We start from the raw sequence: 25,280 nt of genomic DNA, 5'->3' as shown, positions 1-25,280 counted from the left end.
AACCCGATTTTGCCAGAGGCCCTACTTTTATTAGATGACAAATTAAACCTGTTGTGAAAATTAATAGGGGTATTCTACGTATTATACAGGCTCTTCCGTCTTAACACTACATTAGAAGTATTGAAAGTTCTAGTAAAGATATTAATCTGAAAGTTGGTACTCAGTCATAATCCGTTGAGTTCAACTCAATGAAAATATTTTCAAGATGGCAGCACTTTCGAAGTCGCTATTAACTGTCTTATTTTAAATGGGAAGTTATGTTTTTCACTACGTTTTTGGATTAGTCGAGTTAATTTAAGGCCGTTTTTATCAGCTTTTCCTATACCTAAGTTTAACCGTTTTTTGGATATTTAGGATTTTTTGAACATTTTTGGATTTGCACCTGTCACTTAAAAAATCGGTAACTGGCTTAGAATTATAATTAGAACTACCAATACTTCTAATGTGAGGTTTAGACGGAACAGCCTGTATAAAATGTTTCGTAATTTGTTGTCAATTCATAGTTATTTTTTTTCGGCTGTTGCAGATCATTTGTTAACAGCCAGGGGCGTGTGCATGCTCTATAACTTTTTTTCTATGCAAGTTATCAATTTGATTTTTTTAAAACGATGGATCTTACAATAAGGCGCATTCTAAAAATATTTTAATCTCTATACAGAGTGTTCCAAAATGAAATACCCAACTAAGTTCTGTTTTTTGAAATGGTACTAGATTCCATAACTACGGTTCAAACATTTGATGAGAAAAACAATTTTCGTAATGGTTTGCTGTTGCAAGATTTCAATTGTTTTGTGTTTATTTTTACATTAGTGAAGTATTTTAACGTAAAAAGGTAATGTATTGTGAAAGCTAACCATGCAATGCATCCAAATGAAGAAAACTGGGCTTTCACTTGGGTGGCTTAGGTCAATTACTTGTTACTAATTTTTAATTAACTTGTAACAATTTATGAAAAAAATAACGACGGTTAAAAGTAAAATTAGAGTTAAATACAGAGTCTATTAAAAATATGAAAGCAAACAATTTTGTTTGAATCATACCAACCCAACCAAAAGTAAAGCATAAAATTCATATCTTTGTGACTATTCATTAAAAACAAAATTCTCAAATAGGTTGATTTAATTTTTTTAAATGAGACATTTTGACATAGTGAGAAGTATGATGTCATTCGTTTTTGAGTTGTGAGGTTATTCTTAATTTTTTTTAATTACAACCGACATTTTGTTCACTGGTATTTAAAAAAATTAAGCCGATTTGTTCGATTTTTTTTTAACAATTAAATATCCAATTCCTCAATTAAATTCAAAATTTTAATTTTAAAGTTTCTTCAATTCTTCCACTATAATACTATCAACGTCTTTTTTATTCTTTTTTCATTATAACATTTGGAGGAATTATTCTTTTTATTTTACAATAACTTTCTGTTGGGATTGAGAAATTTATTAGCCACTGGCCTTTTCTAGTAAGTTGCCACAGAAACGGGAGAAAAAATGTGAGAAATTATTTTTTTTAAACCAACATTCAATGAATTGCATTTGTTTTTACAGGACGGGTAACACTATTTTAAACAGAGTTTGTCGTTTGTTTAATCAGAAATGTTTTTATGCAATTCATTAATTATGCAAAATAGCTGTGGTTAGTAAGAATTTTCTACATTGTCAAAAAACAACATAACTTGAAAATTATCACAGATTATCTTCCATCTAGTGAAATAAAAGTTTAAAAGTTGTCCAAACTTACCTTACAATTTTTTGATTTATTAACTTCTTTTCCAATTTTGAACACACTGGAGAACAGATATAGGTTTTCTTTTTTCATTCCTCGAATGCGATTTTGAAATCTATAAAACTAAGAAAGTTACCGATTTTTTCAGTGACAAGGTGCAAATCCAAAAATTTTCATAAAATCTTAAATATCTCGAAAACGGTTAAACTTAGGTATAGGGAAAGCTGATAGAAACTTCCTTAAATTAACTCAACTAATTCAAAAACGCAGCGAAAAATATAGCTTTCCATTTAAAATAAGAAAAAGAATAAAATGAAGTGCCGCCATCTTGAAAATATTTTCATGGAGTAGAAACTAACAAATTATGGTTCTGTACAAAATTTCAGATGTTTATCTTTAATAGAACTTCCAATACTTCAGTGTAAGATTTAGACGGAACAGCCCTGTATATCACATTCAATGATACGATCAAAACGATTAGAACTAAAATCAACTATAGACAAAGCTTTGTTACACAATGACACATTAATTGTGGCTATAATTCGAAAACAATCCTGAATACATTGCCATTTACATTTTTGATGTTACAGAATTGGTGCAACGAACGTAATAATGATAGATTGGCGGAAGTAGAAATGTATTAGACACAAAAAACACGCTCTCGGATCTGAAAATTGTTTCTAACTATTACTGACTTTAAACATTTTTTTCTACCAATTTATTAATTATTATTAATGTAATTAACAGTTACATACAACGATTTTTAGTTCAAAATACTACACAAATCCGTTAAAATTTCGTCAAATATGGTGAAAACAACTTTTAAATTATTATATTAACATAGTTTAAGCCTGAAACGCGTGCATTATTAATGTTTTTGTGACCACATACTCGCACATAATGCAACGGTTCCTGCATTTATTACCCCACTATTATTAGGTGCGGTGTTCGATAATTTAAGTATAATCGCTTCATCATTATGCAATCAAAGAGTGTTCTCTTCCGGTTCTTTATCATTTCGACCGTCCAAAATTAATGAAATATCTCCCTCTTATGCGAGAATGCAGATACTAATAATAATATGCATAGCATTCGTTCCTGTCGTGTCTCTTGACACATTCTTTACGGCGCCTCGCTCAACATAAAATTTTCTTTATTTTTTTCGCAAAAAAATTTGTTCTTGTGGACATTGTGACACAAGGAAGCTGCAAACGATGATTTATTGTAATAGATGATGTCGGGGGAAACCCCATCAGTCTCGACGGTGTAGAGGAGGTTGGGGAAAATCGATTTTCTGGCGCGTTTCCATAACAACGCTAGATTGGGTATCGTTTCGGAAGTCTTGACGTACACACGTGGTCCATTGATAAAACGAGACGGAGAGCGTTTATTAAAAAACTTGGAGAAATATGGAAGAAAACTTAAAGATTTGTTCACAAATCTATCAGAAAAAATACTATTTCTATTATGGTGTATTGACATAATTTAAGAAAACTGATGTTAGGTATTATGGACTCCATTTAAAGAATTTCAAAACCAAAATTTTTCAATTAGTAGTTGATATAATTTTTTATAGGACAATTATATTTTTATTTTGTTTATTTTAACAGAGATAAAGATCGGTATAATAACAATTTTTTAACATTAATTTTAAATCGATTTTAATTGTTGAAATTTAAAATATCTTAAAGTAGTGAACTATACAGGTGATTCTTTTAGGGCCTCTTCTTTTAGATACTTTTTAATTTCTAATAAAGCTCTAGAGCTTTAAAATTTTGTATACGATCTAAATCGATCATTCTAAGTTCAACTAAATTATTTCCAAGATGGTTGAGCTTCCGAAACTACGAGAAATTGGCACCAACTTTGAAATTTAAGTTGTAACCACACAGTTTTATTGCATTTTTTAATTCAAACTCAGTAAAATTTATCCCTTGAATCCTGTACAATACGTTAATATTTTTTTGCATTTGCTAACCAAAAATTAAAAAATGATTATAAATAACACTCTTTTTTTTCAAATAGAAAGAATGTCAAACAAAAAGAACAGTAAACTAAGCTACACTAAACTAAAAACTAAATAAAATGTTGAAGTTTGACAATTGTTGACTATTTTGCAAGGCCTACTGGATTAAGGATGAAAACTACAAAGTAAAATCCGTTTTTTATGATTAGTTCAAAAACAGTAAGAAATAGGTATAGAACGTGTTTATAAAAGTCATCATAAAAGTCGATGATCTTTCGATTGTCGTTAAGAAAGTAGGGCCACCCTATTTGAAAAACCTGAGTTATAACTGTGTTTTTAGTAAGCATGTTGAAAAAATCATACTAACATTGACAGTTGACAATTTTGAAAATTCTAGAAAGTTTTTCAAACCTTCGGCTACCGAATAAGAAAAAAACATTCACTTTTTATCTAATTATTCACTACAAATAAAAATTAAAAAAAATTGACATACAGAGTGACCTAGAGGTGCGTAATCGGTCTATAACTTTTTATGTGAAATATTGTCATGCCGTTTTTCATTATTTGATAGATCGATTTAAAGTCCACAAACTAAAAATATTTCTATTGTACACAGGGTGTTGTGTACAGGGTGGTGAACCAAAGTTAAATTTTTTTTAAGCGAACACTATATATTTTTGCATAATTGGATGTTACGCAAAAAATAATGTAACTTTATATAAACTATTATAGGTCTATCTTTTTTCAAATTTTCGTTTTAAAAAAGACAACTTTTTGAAAAATCACAGCGAAGTCGCCTATGAATATTTTCCGACAAATTTGCAACAGAAAAACAGAATACCATGTAGTTTAGCAACAGTCGACTTTTACTTGAAACACGCAGATAATGTACAGGGTGTGACCAAACACAAAAAGTTGAATAACTCATTTTATTCAAATGGAACACCATATATTTCTTTACACGTATCGATAGAATTTTTCATAAGCTTTCTAATGATATACGATTTGTCGTCTATTTGCTAAAACTACAAGCTATTCTGAATTTTTCTTTTGCAAATTTGCTGGAAAATATGTATATTCATAGCTGACTTTGCAGTGATTTTTCAAAAATTGTTTTTTTTATAACGAAAATCTGAATAATTCCAAAACGAAAAAGGTAGGGACATAATTGTTTATATAACGTTACATTATTTTTTGCGTAGATTGCAAAAATATAGGGTATATAGGGTGTTCTATTTAAAAAAATGTAACTTTTGTTCACCACCCTGTATATAACACCCTGTGCATAATAAAAATATTTTTAGTTTGTGGACTTTAAGTCGATCTATCGGATAATAAAAACAGCATAGCAATATTTCGATTCCTAAAAAAGTGATAGACTGATTACACACCGTTGGGTCACTCTGTATGTGACATATAAGTACATAACAACAACTTAGGTAAATTTTACTCAGTTTCAGAAGGTGAATTAAAAAATGTGTTGTTACTATTTAAAATGTCAAAGTTGGTGCCAATTTCTGGTACTTTCAGAAGCTCAACCATTTTGAAAATAATTTGGTTAAACTCACAATAGTCTGTTTTGATTAATGTTGTAGCTATATTAGAAGTTAAAGAGTGTCTAATGTGGCCCCTAAAAGAACCATCCTGTATATATATTTTTTTTATTAGGGAACATTTCTGTTTGGGTTAAAACAAAAGTTGGCAACATAGCTTCGAAGGAGTTGACACATACAATAAGAGCTAAACGAAAGTTTTTGACCCCGTATTTGCTTTCTGATTTATAAACATGAAACTGCGAGTAAAGTATAAGTTTGTATTTCTTTGAAACTTTGCCAAATCTTGTCGACTAATTAAAGTTTCAGTACTTGATTCATTAATTTTTGTCATATACGACATTATTGCTCTTCGTAACGTAATTAAATGAATGTAAATAACTGTTCTCTTTAGATATTGCGTGCGTGTTTGGCGTTTATAAACTTCCCGTAAATTGCACAAGGAATTGTTGATTAGATGTGCTGAAAAATCAATAGGGATTTATAACTCCAACGATAATTTCTTGCCAAAAACTGGCTATTTGGTTGTTTGTGTTATTCATTCACAAATCATTTTATGCAAAGGTCGGTATAAATCCGCGATGACAGAATTGTAGGTGTGATACGAACATCCATAATTTTCTCATTTCACCACGATAAATAATGGCATAGTTAGTGTGTTGATAAAAATCACTGTAACTGTTCAACTTGCATAACTTGAATGTTTGTCGTAAAATTCACAAATAAAATTGAAAGTCCTCAATGTTAACAGTTTCATGTTGAGAATTTCATAATTGAGATAGTGGTGTGTACGTATGTAGATGTTATACAGGATGTTAGGGTTATAAACACAAAATTATCGGAACATAATTTTATTATAACTCGATAACATTTACTATGGATTTTATGGGGTTAGCTAATCTGGATGTTCTGTTTATTATGTTTTATTTTTAGATTTTTGTCTAAATGCTGTGAATATTGTAAACAGGGAGATAATAAGATATATTTTATGTTGATAAACTCTACAGGCTGTTCCGTCTAAACCCCACATTAGAAGTATTGAAAGTTCTAATAAAGATATTTATCTAAAAGTTGGTACTCAGTCATAATTCGTTCAGTTCTGCTCAATGAAAATTTTTTCAAGATAGCAGCACTTCCAGTTATACCGGAAGTAGACATTAATTTTTTATTTTAAATGGAAAGCTTAAAGCTATGTTTTTCACTGCGTTTTTGGGTTAGTTGGGTTATTTTAAGGGAGTTTTTATCAGGTTCCCTATACGGTATACCTAAGTTTAACCGTTTTTGATGTATTTAGGAGTTTTTGGAAATTTTTGAATTTGCACCTGTCACTTAAACAATCAATAACTCGCTGAGTTTTTGATATTCCGAAATCATATTTGGAGAATTAAAAAAGAAGGCCTATATCTGTTCTTCAGTGTGTTTAAAATTGAAAATGAAGTTAATTAACCTAAAAAATTTAAGGTTAAGCTTGGACAATTTCAAGCACCCATAATATAATTTTTTCAAACGGGATGTCCTAATTTTTATTTTACTAGATGGAGGAGAATTTGATGGTTTTTTGACAATGTAGAAAATTTTTTCCTAACTTCAGCTATTTTTGTATTTCTGATTAAATAAACGACAAACTCTGTTTAAAATTGTGTTGTCCGTCTTGTGAAGACAAGATAACTTTATTTATTGAATGTTGGTTTAAAAAACATTAATTTCTCACATACTTTGGTTCACCACCCTGTATGCAACACCCTGTGTATAATAAAGATATTTTTAGTTTGTATTTTAACTTTAAGTCGATCTATCGGATAATAAAAACGGCATGGTATTATTTGAAGTAACAAAAAAGTCATAAAGTCATACGGCGACTTCGCACCCCTGGGTCATTCTGTATCATGTGATCGAAATTGTTCTGAATTAGAGTAAGCTGTACCGTAACTTTAGCGACAATTTAGCCGTTTAGTTACGGCCGCACTTCTGAGGATATGTTGTCTTATGCTGGTTTTACACAACAAAGATGTGGCTAAATTTACATATCACTTTCGAAGCTTGCTCTAATTTAGTACATTTTCGATCTCATTATTATTATTATACATTATACATTATTATTATTTTTTTTATTTTATTACCCACTATTATCTAATAAAAATTTTACCATTAAATAACAGCAGTTATTAGTACTAAACAATCCACCAAATTTGAAACCTATGAATGTAGCCGTTTTTGAGAAAAAAATTAAAACTAAATTTTAGGCTAACTTTACATGGGAATAACTCTACAGGGGAATTTATTTTTGAAAATTTTTGAATGAAAGACACCTTAAAATCACATGTAGAACACACTCTTTAAAGGAATGCATTTATTTCGCTAACACCCTGTATCATTAAATTAACCAGACCTAACACTTCATAAGATTAGAACTGAACAATTTACTTTAAATATATTTTCTATTATTTTTATTTGAATCCATACTACGTGAAGTTTAAGTCAAGTTTAAACTAATGGACACTTCTTAATAACGGTCATTTCTTTACAACGGACATTTTTGTAGGAACGCAACAAAACCTATATTAAAATTTCCACCTTCCATTAATAGACACCTCTCCACAACGGAGAATTAAAGATTTCCTATCGGTGTCCGTTGTTGAGAGTTGAGAGGTTTTACTATATTGGGTCTTACGTATAGCCTTTTCTGAGGTACAAAATGGTAATTTTTAAGCGAAGTATTGGTTATTTTGATTAGCTTTTTGTTCACTTAACGAAACCAGACTTGGGTAATAAATCCGATGAATAAAACCAGTAATTATAACATCACCTGGTGATGGGTGTGTTAACTAACGTAAATAATTATCACTCACAGTGTCGGAGTCGACTTGTCTCTAACTTGGTGTACTAAAAATGAACTTGTATTGAGTGTCTCGCCAACTATGCTCCTAGTACTTCATCATAAAGGTGGCCCCCTTTGTGGGGGGAGACCTTGTCATGTTGGATTTATCCCCGATAATTATCGACGATTTTTTAAAGGTATGTTAATGCATGTTGCAGACAAGTTGCTGTAATTATGCTTGGCACTGGACGAGGAGGATTCGTTGCACATTTTCGTCTTCTTATTATCGTAGAGATTTAGGTTTATCTTGATTGTTTAACGCGAAGCAGGTCATTGTTGTTTTCATTAAATGTGTGGGTAAGTGAGAACTCCCACGGTTATTTTACGCCCAAATTTAATTTGTGGTGCATCAGGAACGAACATCGTGGACGTTTGCCAAATATTGATCTAAAAAACTGACTTTAAATTTTGCGACAGTGAGTCACTTTGGACAAGGAGCAAGGGAATGAATTTATGTCAAGTGTAAGGACACTTGGGGGTGAAAGATTACAAAGTTTTGGAGAGGAAAAAGGTTTTAACTTTTTGCCACTTAGACGCGGTTGCTCAGTGCTTAAACCGAGTTTAACTTTAAGTTAAGTTTCAGTTAAAAAATATCGGCTACGCCAACGCTTAGAATTGGTTTAGCTAAGCGGTCGATGTTGGCTTATTATCGCTAAACATTTTTAATATTAACCTTATTAATATACATAACTTTATCATTTTATTGAAATCGTTAACATCTGAATAAAAGAAAACGAAGTAGCAATTTTAAGTGCAAAGAAAAAATTGGTCAATTTTGTTCAAAATTATAAACTAACACTGGATTGTATAAAAGATGCTTGATAGCGATCGATGAAAAAAATGGAGAATGGGCTCAAATTGCACTAAGACTTAATGCAACAACATACACCTGTAAAGAGGCTGCTACATTACGAAAAATATGCGACAATTAAAAAAAGTCATAAAATGTGCCGACCAACAATGTTAGAAAAAAACAGACTGCTGAAGGGCCATCTAGCCCATATACTACTTACTTTCACAAATGTGGAAAAAATTGCCTTTAATGCTAATTACTGATAAAGAACTAATAAATTACCGAATTTGATAGTAAATGCTGATGATGCACAGAAACAGCTTTTTTAAATAAATTTCAGTTCAGTTTGAGTTAAACTTGTGATAAACAAATAAACTTGAGCAAAAACAGTAATGAGTGGAGGGCCATGGCAACAACATCTAAGTTGTTATATTAAAAAAAAAACTAAAAAATTATAATGATAATTATTTACTTATTCTTATTTCAGTATATTAAACATTATTTTTTAATTGCTGGAGCAAAATCCCATTCAGGGGAAGAATGATGTTAGAATTATTGATACTATGTAAATATTATATGATTTTGATTTTAGGAAAATTTTTAACAGTTTAATTATTTATATAAAATTGTTATGCTTCAAAAGTGAGGACGCTCAAGTCTTCAAATGCACAAAATCAACAAATAAACTGTGTAAATCAGTTTATTGCTGTGTTTTGAAAGAAAAACCAGAAAACGATAAATTGCACTTAAGATTTTTATTATAACTCTCTTACTCCTACAATGTACCAATGTACCAAAATAATGATAAATGATGATAATTTCATCTTAACCTAACCTAACTTTTCAAAATCAGAACTGTCAAAACAAAATCTCGCGGCAAGCAACCTCATACTTAAAGAGCTCTAGCGTACAGTACTATCAACCGCATAAGTGGCGGCTTAGCTAAACTTTCCACTGAGCAATACAACTACGGTTTAAACTTAGTTTAAATTTAAACCGAGTTAACGTAAGCAAAAGCTTATGCTCAAACTGAGTAACCGGGTCTAAGTATCTGCTTACTTACATCGATATTCATATCATTCATAAAGTTGAGTGTTATCAAGAACGCCTTGAAAAAGGTAATGACAAATTTAGATTTGTTGTAAAAAAGTGGTGTCTTTTTCCAAAGCACTCTTTGCAAAAACACTTTTCTTAATTTTAATCCATATGTAAGTTTCTACCATATAATGTGATACATCGTTGTAATCGGGAACAAAAGACTTTTCAAAAATACAGGTATCAAATATGGCGTCCATAAGAAAAACCACAGTTGAGTGACCTCTGAAATCAAGAATGCTTTGGGAAAGGCGATAACAGATTTAGATTTCTTGTAAAAAAGTGACCCAAGAATGTCCTTCTTTAAAAAGGTCTAGTTTTTTAATCTTCGCTTAAAAAAATAAAAACGAAAATTATAAAATTTTGATTTTTTTCAATAATTATTCAAAAACTAAAAATAATTCATCAAATTTTTCGTTTAGCTAAACTGTTCACTGAGCAACACAGCTACGGTTTAAACTTAGTTTAAACAAAGCAAAAGCTTAAGCTCAAAACTGAGCAATCGGTCTTTTTGCTAACAACAGACTTGATTTATCCGCAACACATGTTTTGTGAGTAATTGAAGCAATCTATTTTATTATTGTTTAAAATAACCATAAGGTAGCGCTCATATGCATATAAATGGCATGTTTGACTACTCTTGGACATTTTAACAGCCGTCATTTGTAAATTCGAACTGAAAAATCTCAGTCAAATTGAGCGATTTCTAAGAAAAATATTTAATTAAACCACAATTTGCATATAGACATAATCTCGTGTTTTTATTACTTAATTACAATTAGATGCATACACTTAACTTTAATCGATCGATTTATGTACAAAATTAGCATTTCCAAGGTGATCTTCTTCAACTTAACTGGGGTAGATTTTTCTCTAATTAATTTAATGATTACAACAATGTGTGCTTATTTGGGATCCTAATGAGTTCACTCAGGTAGAAATGACCACCTACATTCACAACACAACAACCAGTTTTCGAAAAAGTCCAAAAATTGATTTTAATGATTTTGATGTTGTTTAAACAAGCAAACTAATTAAAATTTATTGCAACCGAACCTTTATATTTTTACGGAACCGAAAAAAGGGAAACTTTGGGATGCAATAGATTGAAAGCGAATTCGACACGTATTTCTCCAAACGGAGTTCAACCATAAAATACAAACTAATTGGACATCGAAGCATAAAATTGCACGTGGCAAAGAAATCAAATTTATGTAATATTTACATACTTGCAGCCATCGGAAATTCAATCAAGCAGAAGCTAAACCATTTTTTTAATTTTTATGTTACAGTGATTGTAACAGTAATTATAAATCATCAATGTTTATTGTTTTTAATGTTTAGAAAGCAGAATGGTGCGGAAGTTCATTTTTAATAAATATGCTTGGTTAATCATGATTTAATGAACCATAGTGTGGAAAAATATGTTGGTAGTTTGTAAAATAACTAAAAAGGACAAATTTTTTAGAGTTCTCACTTTGATTTAACTTAATTTACACTTTATCTACGTATTTTATTAAATATGTAATTTAGTTTCTTTAGAGAATATATTTTGGAATAATATTTAAAGAGATGTTGATTTTTTCAAATCTAGACCAATTGCAAAATTATTGACGCACATTTTTAAGAATGCGTTTTGTGTATTTTTTCCAAGTAATTAATTGGTCAATTAGTTGGATTAAACTTAACACCCGATGCGCCCTCATTTTTACTCTGCCGTACTATTTTTTGGGTTCAGATTTTCTATCTCGTTTCGTCTCCTAAGGTATAGTCTTCTGTATTTTTAAATTTTGTTTTTGAGTATTGTAATTTTTATATATTTTTTTGTGAAATATTTCTTTAGACTAAGACTGATCTATGAGGATTACTTTAACTGCATACCTGAATTCAAATCACTGTTAATTGGAAAAAAAATTGTGAACAAAAACTTTCAAAATCCAGGACCAAAGCTAAATTTTGTCCTTAATCACGATTAAATGTTTTTTGAGAACATAAGTAATTTCATCAATGAAACATTTTTTCGGTGGATTTTTTAGTTTATGTATTACATATTCCAATTTACTTTTGTTGTGATTTCTTGCAACTATTATCTGATTTAAAAATTGGCTGATGTTTTGGTAAATTTTTTTATTGAAATTTTTACTTTTGTAAACATATTTTTGATTTTTTATAGTGAAATTGAGTAAAAAAAATGTATATCAACTGGTTAGCGAAAATGTGCTATTCATTTATTACGTAGCTTTTTTCATAATATGTATTAAAAATATACAGTGTTCCGTCTAAACTCCACATTAGAAGTATTAAACGTTTTAATAAAGATATTTATTTGAAAATTGGTACTCAACCATAATCCGTTGAGTTCTGTTCAATGAAAATATTTTTCAGATGGCCGCACTTCCGGTTGTACCGGAAGTCACTATCAACTTTAAATGGAAAGTAATGTTTTTCACTGCGTTTTTAAATTAGTTGAGTTATTTTAAGGGAGTTTTATCAGCTTTCCCTACCTAAGTTTTACCGTTTTTGAGATATTTAAGATTTTTTGAAATTTTTTGGATTTGCACCTGTTACTTAAAAAATCGGTCAATCTCTTAGTTTTGGTGATTTCGAAATTATATTTGAAGTATTATAAGAGAAAGCCTATATCTCTTTTCCGGTGTGTTCAAAATTTGAAAAGAAGTTAACAAACCCAAAAATTTTAGGGTAAAGTTTGTACAATTAAGTACCCATAACTTATTTTTTTTCAAATGGGATGTCCCAATTTTTATTTCACTAGATGGAGGAGAATTTTCTTCTGTATCGATCTATGATAATTTTCAAGTTATGTTGTTTTTTTTTGACATTGTAGAAAATTTCTTACTAACCAAAGTTTTTTTTGCATAGTTACCATTAAAACATTTCTGATTAAACAAACGACAAACTGTTCAAAATTATGTTGTCCGTTCTGTGAAAACAACATAAATTCATTGAATGTTGGTTTAAAAAACTGTAACTTCTTACATTTTTTCTTTCGTTTCCATGGCAACCTATGAGAAAAGGCCTATGGCTAATAATTTTTCAACCCCAACAAAAAGTTATTGTAACTTGAAAACTATTAAACATAAGTATAGGGAATGCTAATACAGATCGATGCAGAATTAAATTACTATTTAATGAAATAAAACTTGTGGCAGGCACTGCTTAATGTTTTAAAAACTTAACTTTAAACATTTGAAGTTTGTTATTTTTGTTTACAAATGTGAAAACACCAAAGAAAAGATCAAGGTTTTCTCTTTCAAATGAGCTAAAAAGTATTTCCAAATTTTTTAAAATTGCAGAGTTATCGATTTTTGAACTGAAAGGTGTAAATCCAAAAAAATTAAAAACTCTAAATATTTTGTAAACGACTAAATTTAGGTGTAGGGAAAGCTTATGAAAACTACCTTAGAATCCAAGAATCCCTGGTAATCCAAAAACGCATTAAAAATATAGCCTCCTATTTAAAATATCGAAGTTGATAGCGACTTCCAGTATAACCTGAAGTGTCACCATCTTGAAAATATTTCCACTGAACAGAACTTAACAGTTTATGGTTGCATACAAATTTTCAGATGACTATCATTATTAGAACTACCATTACTTCTAATGTGGTGGTTAGACGAAACGCCCTGTATAATGGTTTGAGTTACGATTAAAACATTTTGAAAGTTTTTGGTTTTATTTTTTTACTAAAAACTTATTTCTCTTAAGGAGTTGTTTATTGTGAAAATTTAGTTATTATGAGAACAATATAAAAATAAATTTGAGAAAGAAATGCTCTTAATTAGATGATTTACATAAATAAACATGTTTATTGTTTGAATTACATGAGTTCATTAACAAACAAATGATGTTGATGAGACACATGGTTTAAAATGGTTACATGCATGTTTTAGATCAGGTAGTATACCTTTTTAACCCAATTATTTTGTCATTTTCTGGAAAGTCTGAATAGGAAGCGATTTCTTGCATGAAATGTCAATCCAATCCGATTTATCGGAAGTTCGATTTGACACCCTTCCTGATCAACCGGAGCAAATTTATTACCCAATTTTTCGGTTCTATTATTCCAATATTTTATGATTTTAAAAAATTATTTACGTAAAAAGTTGCTCAAGTATGTTGTGCACTTTCTCTCGTTAACTGTATATTTAATATTAAGCAGATTAGATATGACATTACTTAACTTTCTGGTGGATAATTGGAGTCACTGGTTACGCTGATAATTAATTAATTTATTATTGATATAAAAAAAGGAATTTTTTCGCACGTTTTAATTGCAAGGCGCGCGCTGACATTTAAATTTGCAATATCTTTTAAGTTTATTAAATCTGGCAGTTGAAACTATAATTAGCAACGTCAAGGGAGCTCATTGTTTTGGCTTTTTAGTAAGCTGTCAGTCATTTTGTATGGTTTTGTGTATAAAACGGTTGTTTTGTTTTCGCTTTGACAAGAGAAGAATTAGTTGAACAATGAGATTTAGTTTGGTTTCATTTTATTAATTTCTCTTTTTTAAGACTTTTCTTCTCGCTTTGATAAGGTATTTCGAGATACAAATAAACCTCTTCTAAACTTCTAAAGTAGATTAATGTTTCTATACAATGTGTTTTTAAATGATTCTCATCTACTCGTCTATGAATTTCTTATATAAAATCAGAAATGCCGCTTTATCGAATTAATGACAGGCATTTAGACACCGAATATTAAATAACTGACAGTTATGACAATTATTGACAGATAATTTAATTGAGCAGAGCGGCACAAATTTTTTTACATGTAAACCTATTTCAAAGTTAACTAGATGAGAATCATTTAAAAACACATTGTACTTTTAATCAATAAAAACATAGTCATTGGTTGTGGTTTCTGTGGGTGTTAAATATTCTGAATAAAATCATGTTGATGTTCCTCCTCCTTTGTCTTGTTATTTAAAATCATTTTTAGTAACACTTTAATCTGAAATTTGCATCGCTTTGACCAGAAGTGTCAGTTGTATAGCAAATGCTTTGGCAACTGAGTCGTTCAATGAACGTTAGTATCGACCATGAAATTAACATTTTCATCCATTAAGTAATTAGGATTAATATTTTTAGAGGCTTCATACGCACCAGACTGTGTTATGTGTCTACATATTTTTATGATGGTTTCACGCAACCCACACAGAGGACGTTTTTGTTAAACGACGAGGACGAATTCATTGGAAATTTAAATCGTTTTTCAAACCAACGAATTTTAACAGTGATTAATTTATTATCTGTTTAAGAAGTTTTTTTTACCCAAAACAGTTTTTTGAAGCTTTGATCATTACTTAAAAATAATTTGGAATTTGTTTTCCTTTACTGACCATTTTGTCATAATGACATGTGGCTTCGGAAAAGTACTACATAACCGCTAATTTTGGAAAAACATTTTGACTAATTACTTGTGTAGTCTCGAAAAAATAAAAATATAACTATGATTTCATGTTTTTTTTCATGATATCTACATATAGCAATCAAGATGTAAATGAGTTAGTCATTTTATATCTTTTGTTTTTACAAAAATATTAGCAGTACGCAGTTTGTCTATACAGGGTGCTTCTTTTAGGACCTACATTAGGATCTTTTAACTTCTAATATATCTAGAGCTTTAAAATTTTGTATACGATCCAAAGCGATCAGTCCGAGTTCAATTAAATAACTTTCAAAATGTCTGAGCTGTGGGAACTACAAGAAATTGGGGCCACTTTGAAATTTTAAATAGTTACCAGACATTTTTATTAAATTCACTTTCTTAAACTGAGTAAAATTTCCCAAATTGTTGATACTTATCTGTTATAGTTTTTGACACATATCAATTTTTTTGTTAAAATTTTTATTTGCAAGGGTTTATTTAAAATATCACAGACCTTGAACCGTTTGCGATAAGTGATTTTTTTGGTGAACAAAAAGTATGGAACCAAGCATTTTTTAATTACTACTCATTTGTACTTTGCTTTTTTTTATAGCTTTTTATGCATAATAGTGAAGATTACATGTTTGGAGGTAACGGGTTTACTAAGCATTTTGAAAAACCGAACTGATTCTCTATTAATGTTTATATATACTTGTTTTTTTATGTATTAGCCGTGCAGTTTCTTTGTGCCCATTGTGATGTAAATAGCCTACTCTTATAATTAAATTTTATAATAGTTGTCATTGTAACAGTTAGTCATTTGAACCACAATTGTTTTTATGAAAGTGAATAACCGAAAGTAGGTATTTATCGAAATGATATGCCAAAGTTTGTTCTTTTACTATTGTTTATATTTTACTACAGAACCATTTGTGGGAAGTAAACATTTAGACAACGGAGAAAAATTTTACTTTTGGAAATTTTTGTGGAAGTGGATTGAACTTTACTACCAACCGAATTTTTTTTCAAAAATGAGGTAAACTTTAATAATACAGTGTGTTCAAAAATGGTTGTTCAAGTCACCTATAGAATTTGAACGTAATGTGCTTTCAAAGTGACTGATCCGACGAAATAATACAAGAGGGCTTCAAATCCAAAAACGAAAGAATACACAAAAAAATACACGGAATTATAAATCACAGATCAAGACAAACCCTACACTTGAAACAACTTAGCCGAAAAATGAATTGAATTTGAATTTCACAGCCATAACTTGATGAACAACCATTTTTGAACACATTGTTTTACTATCTTGAAACGTAGAGTGCTCAAAACATGGTGTTCTAAAAACATTTCGTTTTATTATTTTTAGTGAAATTAGCTGAAATCAAGATCTTTTATCTATGAAAATGAATATTTAATTTGTTTTTCTACGTTAGAAATGACATTTGAGTGATGGATAGCATAACAACAGGATGGATCACTTTCATCTCATTTTCTTCTTTGTTTTTTTCTTAAACCAAACGATTAATCTTAATTGATTTATGTGATTGTTTTCCCTTTCGTAGTTTGCTATTAAACTGACCAGTAAATGAAGCGCTTTGCTTACCTTGGTCTGCGACACTACAGTGGCCTTTATCTTCAACTTACATTATTTGCTGTCTTTTAAATTACTTGGGTTAGTGGTAGGAATTGATGTGGTTAATTTACATTATCTATCTGAGAAAAGACGGGACAATAAGTTTTCTCGTTAATGGACAATAAATTTGACAATATTTCTAATCATAATTAAGTTTTGTAAGAAATCACTTTTTTCATTACCGATTACCTGATAATTAAAGGAAAATTCAATCCCACTTGTTGCTTGCGAACCCGTATTATTTATTAATTAGTCGAGATCCGATTTTTAGGAAGAAAAACCTTATTTAGATGTCAAAAAAAGTTGGAAAAAACAGTCATTGGCAATTAAAATCTGGTAATTTAGGGTACATTTATTAATTTCTATTGCAGGAAAAATAAAAACATAATTTTTAATGCAGTAAATGCCATTACAAAAATAAACAAAACTCTGTCTGCGATTAACTCGTTCTCTCATAACTTTTTGACAATTAAAAAAAGATAACAGACTTAACAGACTTTTATAATAAATATGTATTTATTATTTATAAAAACTGTTGGAAATGTTTTCTTTATTGTTCAACACACATAATACATCGCCTTTGAACACTATTTAGCAATCTTGGGTTATGAATTCTGGTTGGTAGGCAACCAATAATACAATGATAAAAATTGTTCTACGACATCCGTAAACATCTCAGAGCATGCTGCGAGTTTTTTTTTAATAATGAACACCTGATAGTTATTTACCTAATATGTTTGAAAAATACATCTTACATGAGCACATAACACGAGCGCAGCGAGGGTTGCATGAACTGCGAATGTGTGAAAAAGAAGTTAATTGTTTAAATATTGTTCTATATGAAAATTCATATCGGTATGGTACTAGTTCTAAAAGTAGGCATTTGATTTTATTACCAATTACCACTACCATTATTTTTTCATTCAATTGATATTTTTATTTTCAGTAGATTTTTGCATGTTTTTTTTTGTGTAGTTGTTTCATTAATTAATTTGTTCACCACTTCTGGAGTACTACAAGAATTTGCATTTTATTTACGAGTTCAATAACTTTAACATGTTACCCTACTTTTTTCATTTGATGCTTTTCACAAAATTCCAGAAATTAAAAGACAGTGTACCCTTAAAAACTAATTTAATATACAATAGTTAGAAATTGGTAAACTGAAATTATAAGAAAGTGAAACCACGAGAAACTGAAAAATTTAGAAAATTAATATGAAATATGGTAGAATTAAGCCAAAATACTGAGAAACTTAAAAACTGTGTGGTTGAAACACTAAAAAAAATTATGTGATTGAAAGACTGGAAGCCTAAAAAACAAATTTTTAGACATAAAACTTAAACAATAAAAAAAAAATTGAAACCCCATATGTTTTTGAACTAATTGCTAATCAAGACATTTTTTTTTCTACTTTGATTTCACAAAATGTTCATTGTGAAACAGAAAGTAGTTTCACAAAGAACTTTTGTGCATCTACTTTTAGTAGATTTTTAGGAGTTACATTGGCAGTGCTGGGCTGTCAATTCGATTATTGATAAAGCCTGAATAATCAACAAAATTAAGAGGAAGTAGTTTGAGCAGATTTTGCTAAGTTAAACTAAACAAAGACAAACAACTAAAATAGAAAGTAGAAAAAATAGTATATTTCACTCGTTTTATAAGACTTCATTTTGGCACTCCTTCGTCGTGCTCGAAAACCATTCGTGCCACAACAGAACGTCGTATAAAACTCGTATAATAAACTAATTTACATGTGGATTTGCGGTTAAATTAGGGTAACCAATTTTTAACGAACTTTTTTATGTTGTTTCAGGCAAGACAATGAACGAGGTGGGGAGTCTGGGTATTCGAGGGCTTGCTGTCAGCCCAGACTCTGACTGCAACAGCAACCACCACGGCTCAGCAAGTTACCTCAGCAATACGTCTTCCCAAGATATAGATTTCATTCAAGATAACTCTGATTACCAATGGTTTCTAGACTATGGCTATCGGGATGGCGGAACCAATCATCACACGAGTATTCTGTCACTTCCCGAGTCGTACGAAGCCAACGATATGAATTATTATGACGCTCTGGCAAAGAACATGGACGCGAATTTGGCAGAAGCCGATATGGAGAGTTTTCGGACGGAGGATATTCACGCACTTTTGACTAACTTACCGCCAATGTGCACCGACCATTTGAGTCAAGAAGTAACATCTAACTTATATACAAAAAAAAAACACTTATTACTATTTTTTCTTGCAGAATAATCGGCAAGGAGAGAGTTATGCAAGTGTCTCGGGTTCAATGATGGCAAAATTTGATTTCGACAGCTCGTTAAGTCCTCATAGTAGTTCACACGGTGAAGATTCGGCAAATTCAACATCAATGTCAATTTACAAATCAGAATTACTCTTTAGTCCAGTCAAAGAAACACCAATGCCTGGCGCTAATTTCAGTGTTGATTCCCTTGATTGTGACATGATGTTAACTTGTCAAGCCAACAAAGACAACTACACCATTGCCTTTGAAGGCTCCACATTGTATTCGGAAGATAGTGACTACCATGATGGTACAAAAGCGATAATACTTATCACACAAATAAACAAATTTGTTTTGTAGATAAGAGCGAGAATTCCGGTATGGGAACTCATTGGGTTAAGAAACCAACAAACAATTGCAAATTGACCGAAGCTTCAATGACTCAGTCCGATTCAAGTAGTTTCACCACTTGGAGCAAGTTGAAGAAAAGAAGTAGTGATAACCAGTTAAGGCGTCACCCTTCTGGTAATAACAACAACTCAGGAGACGAAACTAGTCTAACGGAAAACTCGGCCAAAAGCCAAAGTATGCCCAATTTGTACAAAAAGAAGTTGAATTACCTCAAAAACCACAATTTTGTTTCGGTAAGTCATATTTAAGGTTAAATGGGAACAGTTTTTAGTGTGTGTAAGGCCCGGTTGCTCAGTTCAAGATTAAACCCAGTTTAACTTTAAACTAAGTTTAAGTCGGCACCGAGTGTTGCTCAGCTTAAGCAATTGCTTATCGCTAAACATTTTTAATATTAACGTCATTAATATACATAACTTTATAATTTCATGGAAATCGTTAACAGATGAACAAAAAGAAACAAAAGTAGCAATTTTAAGTGCAACGAAAAACAAAAAAAGTTTTCATCATAGAGTCGTAATTAAATTTGCGCCAACGTAGGTGTATATCGAAGGACCAGGAGACTGAATTTAGGGGATTTCACAAAGAAGCTGTTTACTCTTACGAAGCTATATTCAATCTCTATTTACAATATTTACAAAGTACCGACGGTACCCTCATGGGCACCCCCACCCCGTTGTCGGGGTAGCGTAAAGGGAGGGGAACTCTTAACAGTAGGACTTTAATTTTAAAAATTTTTAAATTGAAAAATATTTTGCAAAACCAAAGTGGGGCGACGAATCTCCATTTCTTCCTGATCACAAATGGATCACAAATCTTATGGTTGAGCTGAAAGGAGGGCACTGCTTGGAAGTAGCTGTGTACATATTAGCCACCATCAAGGTATTTTCAGGGATATACAGGATGTTTTGTCTAAACCCCACATTAGAAGTATTGATGGTTCTATTCAAACTAAATTTTAACCTATTGTTTTCCAAAATAAAAAGTAGATTTTGACGTATTGTAAACTTTTGGTCATTATTCCTTTTTTCCATTTTTGAACAATAAAAAAGGAACTCATAAAAATCACTAAGTAACAAATAAACATTACTTCAAAAAGAATATAATTAATTTAGTTCAAGGAATTAATACGATATATCTGTACATGACTACCAGCAGATGTAAAAACATCATCTTTCACATCTTCCAGTTTTAGTTGTTCAGTTCCTTTAAGTGATAAGCTGTGCCGATTCAGATTCACTTTGCCTGCGCATGTGTCATTTCAGGGATTACCCGGTGCAAAACGTGGGAATTCTCTGATGTGGAAGCTATTTTTGGATTATGATGTCATGGCTTGGCATATCTTTGTGTGCGCATGCGTTATTTTGGGGAATCTTACATTAAAAATTATGTGAATCCCCGATGTCAGTGCTATTTTTTGTATCATGAACGTCATGGTTATTTTTGGAGCATGACGTCAGGATGGGAATACGCTAGGATTCCCACTATTTGCACAGGGGATTCCCTGAAATGACACATGTCCAGACGATGTGAATCTGAATCGGCATAGCTTAACGTTATTCAACGTTATTTGACATTTCTTACTGTCTGCTCAGTTTTCTCAATATCCATTATCAGAAATCTTCGTTACAAATTGATTTTTTAGCGAAAATAATTAAATTAAATTTTAACTTATTGTTTTCCAAAGTAAAAAAAGTTGATTTTGACGTATTGTAAATTTTCGATAATTTATCTATTTTCCCATTTTTGAGCAATGGACAAGGAACACATAAAGTTACTAACAAAAGTAACAAACAAACATTACTTCAAAAAGAAAAAACATCACTAAGTCTTAGTTGACCGAGGTTTATTTTGCCTCCTCTTCCAAATACTGTCAAAATAAAATGAATATTCGCATTTCGTTCAAAACTAAGAATATTTTTTCTAGTTTCTTGGTTGCATTCTATTTGTATCATGACAGTGCACACGTTTTTTAGAATATTATAAATATTTTTTTATAATTTTAACAAAAAAAGTATCGAATTTTTTTTTTCAAAAAAGTTTTACGTTGGCGAAAATTCTAATTGTTTAAAAGACTCAATTCATTTTTCGATTTAAAATTAGTATACAAATATCGCTAAAAATAGAAAAATAATTTTTACTATACTTGTCTTGGTCGTACACTTGGCTAATTTGTTAATTTTTTGCTTAAAGACCGAAACCATTCGCCGAAAACCGGTCAAAGTGTTTGATATTCAGCACCAAAGCAGTAGCGTATCAGACATGGCGACGTCCATCGATGCAAGTACAAGTGAAACCACAACAAACAAACATCAACACAACTTCAGTCTTGTTAAACTCTTCATGAAGCAAAAAAGTATGAGTACGGAAGGTATGTCAACAACAATGGATCAGTTATCATCGACGGAAAACTGGCCAGGAAGTCAATCAGGTGAAAGCAATTCCTCCGACTCGAAACCAGAACTTGACCAAAAAACGAACGAAAGTAGCGTCAGGACTTACGATTTAATCGCGGAAGAACCAGAAGAGGAAGTTTCACGAAGCGAATCAGTCGAGCAATTATCGGAAAGTATATCGAAAATTGACTACAGTGATGAGAACGTTAACAACAACAATACCCTCAAACACGAGTTGATGAATCAAAGCATTCAAACGTCACAGTTTTCCGAAATTACCAACTTGAAAAATATTGCTAAACCTGCCACAAAACCGGTGAAAATCGTCGAACCTTCGTTCCTCAACAAACTCAAACAAGAGGGTGAGGTGCAAAAACCAGTCTATGTCCTGTACCCCAACTACGTTCTACCGAATTTAGACTTTTTGAACAAACAGGACGATATGACTAAAGTTCTACTGATTCCGCAAGAACCAAATTTGAAAACTGTCAACAAGCGGCGACCGTTTAGTTGTACGGACTTGGAAATGTTGAAGAAGAAAGGTTTCAGTCATGTGAAAGACTGGGATTCTTTAAATTTCCTTCTTCCACAAGAGTACCGCAAAATTTTGGCTGAAGTACCCGAAATTTCCGAAAATATTAAAAAATCTCGGAAACGTCGGCCGTTTAGTTGCGATTATTCCAGTTCTAGTTCTAGTACTGCGACGCAACCTAGTAGCGGTTATCGGGGGTCTTCGACCATGTTGAGTGATTCCCAGAATAGTCCTGCCACAAATTTGAATCCCCTTTTTGTCTATCGTTATGACAGCGTAACAAGTTCGGAAGCAAGTCTTTTGAATAGTGGTCAAAGGTCAATAATGACCGCTCCACCACTTCCCGTACGTTGTGTGAGTCTCCAACAAGGCGAAGTACCACCACGTCCACCGCTCCCTAAAGGAATTTTGCGAAAAGTTGATGCAAAAAGGTTCAGTTTGTACGAAACAAGCGAGGAAGATTTGACTGAAGAAGGAATGTATCGGAGAAATATTTTGCGGAAGAAACGGTTCAGTGAGACTGAAGATGAAGGTGTCGATGCTGGAACATCGAGTAGTAGTGTGGACGAGCACCACGAACCTCCCAAAACAGATTTCCTTCTCTCAAACATAAGTACCGATGAACTGGTCCAATTGGAGGAGTTTCTAAAGATAAGCGGAATCTCAACGTCCGATAACGAAGAAATGACCGACGAAAGTCTAATGCAGTTGCGTTCGTACGTCGGCAAATTCCTCTCCTTGAAGATCAATCAAGACGGTCCTGGGAAAAAAACCGTAAGTTTCGCCGAAAAAGTCAACGTTTTGCCCAAACAATTCACAGCCCCAAACAACTCACCCAATGTTTCGAAAAACTACTTTGGGAAAAACCTCGCCGAAATGCCCATCTGTGAAGAGAGCGAAAATAGTAACTACAGTCCGGTCCATAAACCAAATTTGGTGGAAAAACGCAGTTTAGTGAACGCTGTAACCGATTCTGTCGAACAGCTCATCAATCACTTTTCGTCGGCTTGTAACCAATCTGAATTGAACACTTTGGGCGATTCTGGAGCCACTCCAAATTTGGCAAAGTTGGCACTTTCGACACTGTGTCCTGCACTTTACGCTGTATTGAGTGATGGTTTGAAACCAAGCCTTGAGAGCAGTTTCGGTGCAATTAACAATTCCGTTTGGCAAGTGGTGGAAGCTTCAGCTCAGCAAGGACCGCTCACTAAAGCTTTGAACGAACTGGTGATGCGGATTAATAGTGAGGATGCAATAACGGAAGGTTTGGTTAAGTTCAATGCTTTCGTGTTCGGTTTACTTAACGTGCGTTCGTTGGACGCGTGGGTGAGTTACCTAAAAACGAGGGAAAGCATCTTGAGGAAACACTACAATAAGGATTCGTTGATTATGGCACATGTTGGTGGTTTGACTTTACGGACGTTACTCGATTCGCTCATTTCTGCCCTGCAACCTTTGGCGTTGCTCCCGTTCCAGTTGGATCTTTTGTTTGAGTACCGCCAGTTGCATTTGAGTTTCAAACGTTTGGAGCAGTTGAGCCCAACTCATAAAAACCGGACTTCGTCAAGTTCCGACGATGTGTCCGTCGTGACGGTGATTCCCGATCTTTTGAGTTCGTCCAAAAAGAAAGAACGTCCAAGGTCGTGTGTCGAGTCCGGTAGTCTCCCTAAACCAAACTTCAAGCTTGGTGATGTTACAACAGCTGCGAAAAAACGCTGGTCGGGGATTTCCTCAAATTCGAAACTTTACCTAGTTTACGATCGACTGGCACGTGAAGATGAAGAAGAGTATACTGATAGTCTTGAAAATCAAACAAAACCGGACGATGGGGAACCACCTGAATCACTCGACTCGAACATTTCCGACGATAAACCGATCAACGGCCGACGTTTCAAAAAGTTGCAACAGAAGTGGGAGATGTTAAGTGGGCGTGAATCTAACCCCTCCCCTCCGTCATCGCCCACCAATAACAAATCGAAGATCCCTCGTCCCATTACTTCCCCAATTAAACCGTCGGGGATTCCCATCCTGATTTCACCATCAGGTAAGAGTCAAAAAACTCCGAAGAAGAATCTAGTCCAGGCAAAGCCACCCCCAAAACCCAAGAAAACTACTAGTGTGAGGTAATTATTGTTTAGTTGGTAATGACGTATCAATTGATATGTTACGTTTAGGACGAGTAGAGTGGATCAAGTCGAGAGTGAGACACCAAGACATGTCCCAAGACCCAGTAGTTTGCCTTATAAGGCCATGACGGCGCAGAAAGTGGCAAAGGTTACGCCGCCACGAAGGGCAGCATCGAGTTCGTTAAGTAGGAAACCGGTGGGGAAAAGTAACGTACCAAAGTGAGTAACATACACAATTTTTTTCGTTACAGCGTTTTATAACAGTGACTTTTTGATTGGTTTTCTGGTTGTTAGGTTCGCACACATAAAACTTATTAACGAAAAGTAGGAACACATAAATTTATTGTAAACTTTAAAGCCCTGACCCAATACGAACTCGAGTTATTTTACTTGTTTTTATAATTCTAAACAAACATTAATTCTACATTTTACCACATTGTGGGTGTATTTTCTAAAAAAAAATATAAAATCGTATAATTTTCTGAACCAAAAAAAAAATAGTACGGCAGAATAAAATGAGGGCGCTTCGAGCG

General features: G+C 32.2%; 1 protein-coding gene across 8 annotated transcripts in view; it reads left to right on the top strand.

Annotated features, from left to right (window-relative positions):
• Window positions 1–25,280, top strand: part of LOC661485 (uncharacterized protein) — a 66,451-nt gene that overhangs the window by 38,665 nt on the left and 2,506 nt on the right. For 5 of the 8 annotated variants that reach the window (XM_008193415.3, XM_967640.5, XM_008193412.3 and 2 more), the window contains 5 exons: window positions 18,854–19,233; window positions 19,289–19,595; window positions 19,646–19,929; window positions 21,887–24,744; window positions 24,796–24,966. In XM_008193415.3, the coding sequence (XP_008191637.1) occupies window positions 18,854–19,233; window positions 19,289–19,595; window positions 19,646–19,929; window positions 21,887–24,744; window positions 24,796–24,966 (4,000 nt within the window). Of the gene's footprint in view, window positions 1–8,095; window positions 8,260–8,560; window positions 8,634–18,853; window positions 19,234–19,288; window positions 19,596–19,645; window positions 19,930–21,886; window positions 24,745–24,795; window positions 24,967–25,280 lie in introns of those variants that run through there. The other 3 variants (XM_008193414.3, XM_008193417.3, XM_015984244.2) reach the window with 3 other exon arrangements.

This window comes from Tribolium castaneum, chromosome 7 (genome assembly GCF_031307605.1).
Source record: "Tribolium castaneum strain GA2 chromosome 7, icTriCast1.1, whole genome shotgun sequence".
Classification (NCBI taxonomy): domain Eukaryota; kingdom Metazoa; phylum Arthropoda; class Insecta; order Coleoptera; family Tenebrionidae; genus Tribolium; species Tribolium castaneum.
This window is presented reverse-complemented; position numbering and strand designations above follow the sequence as displayed.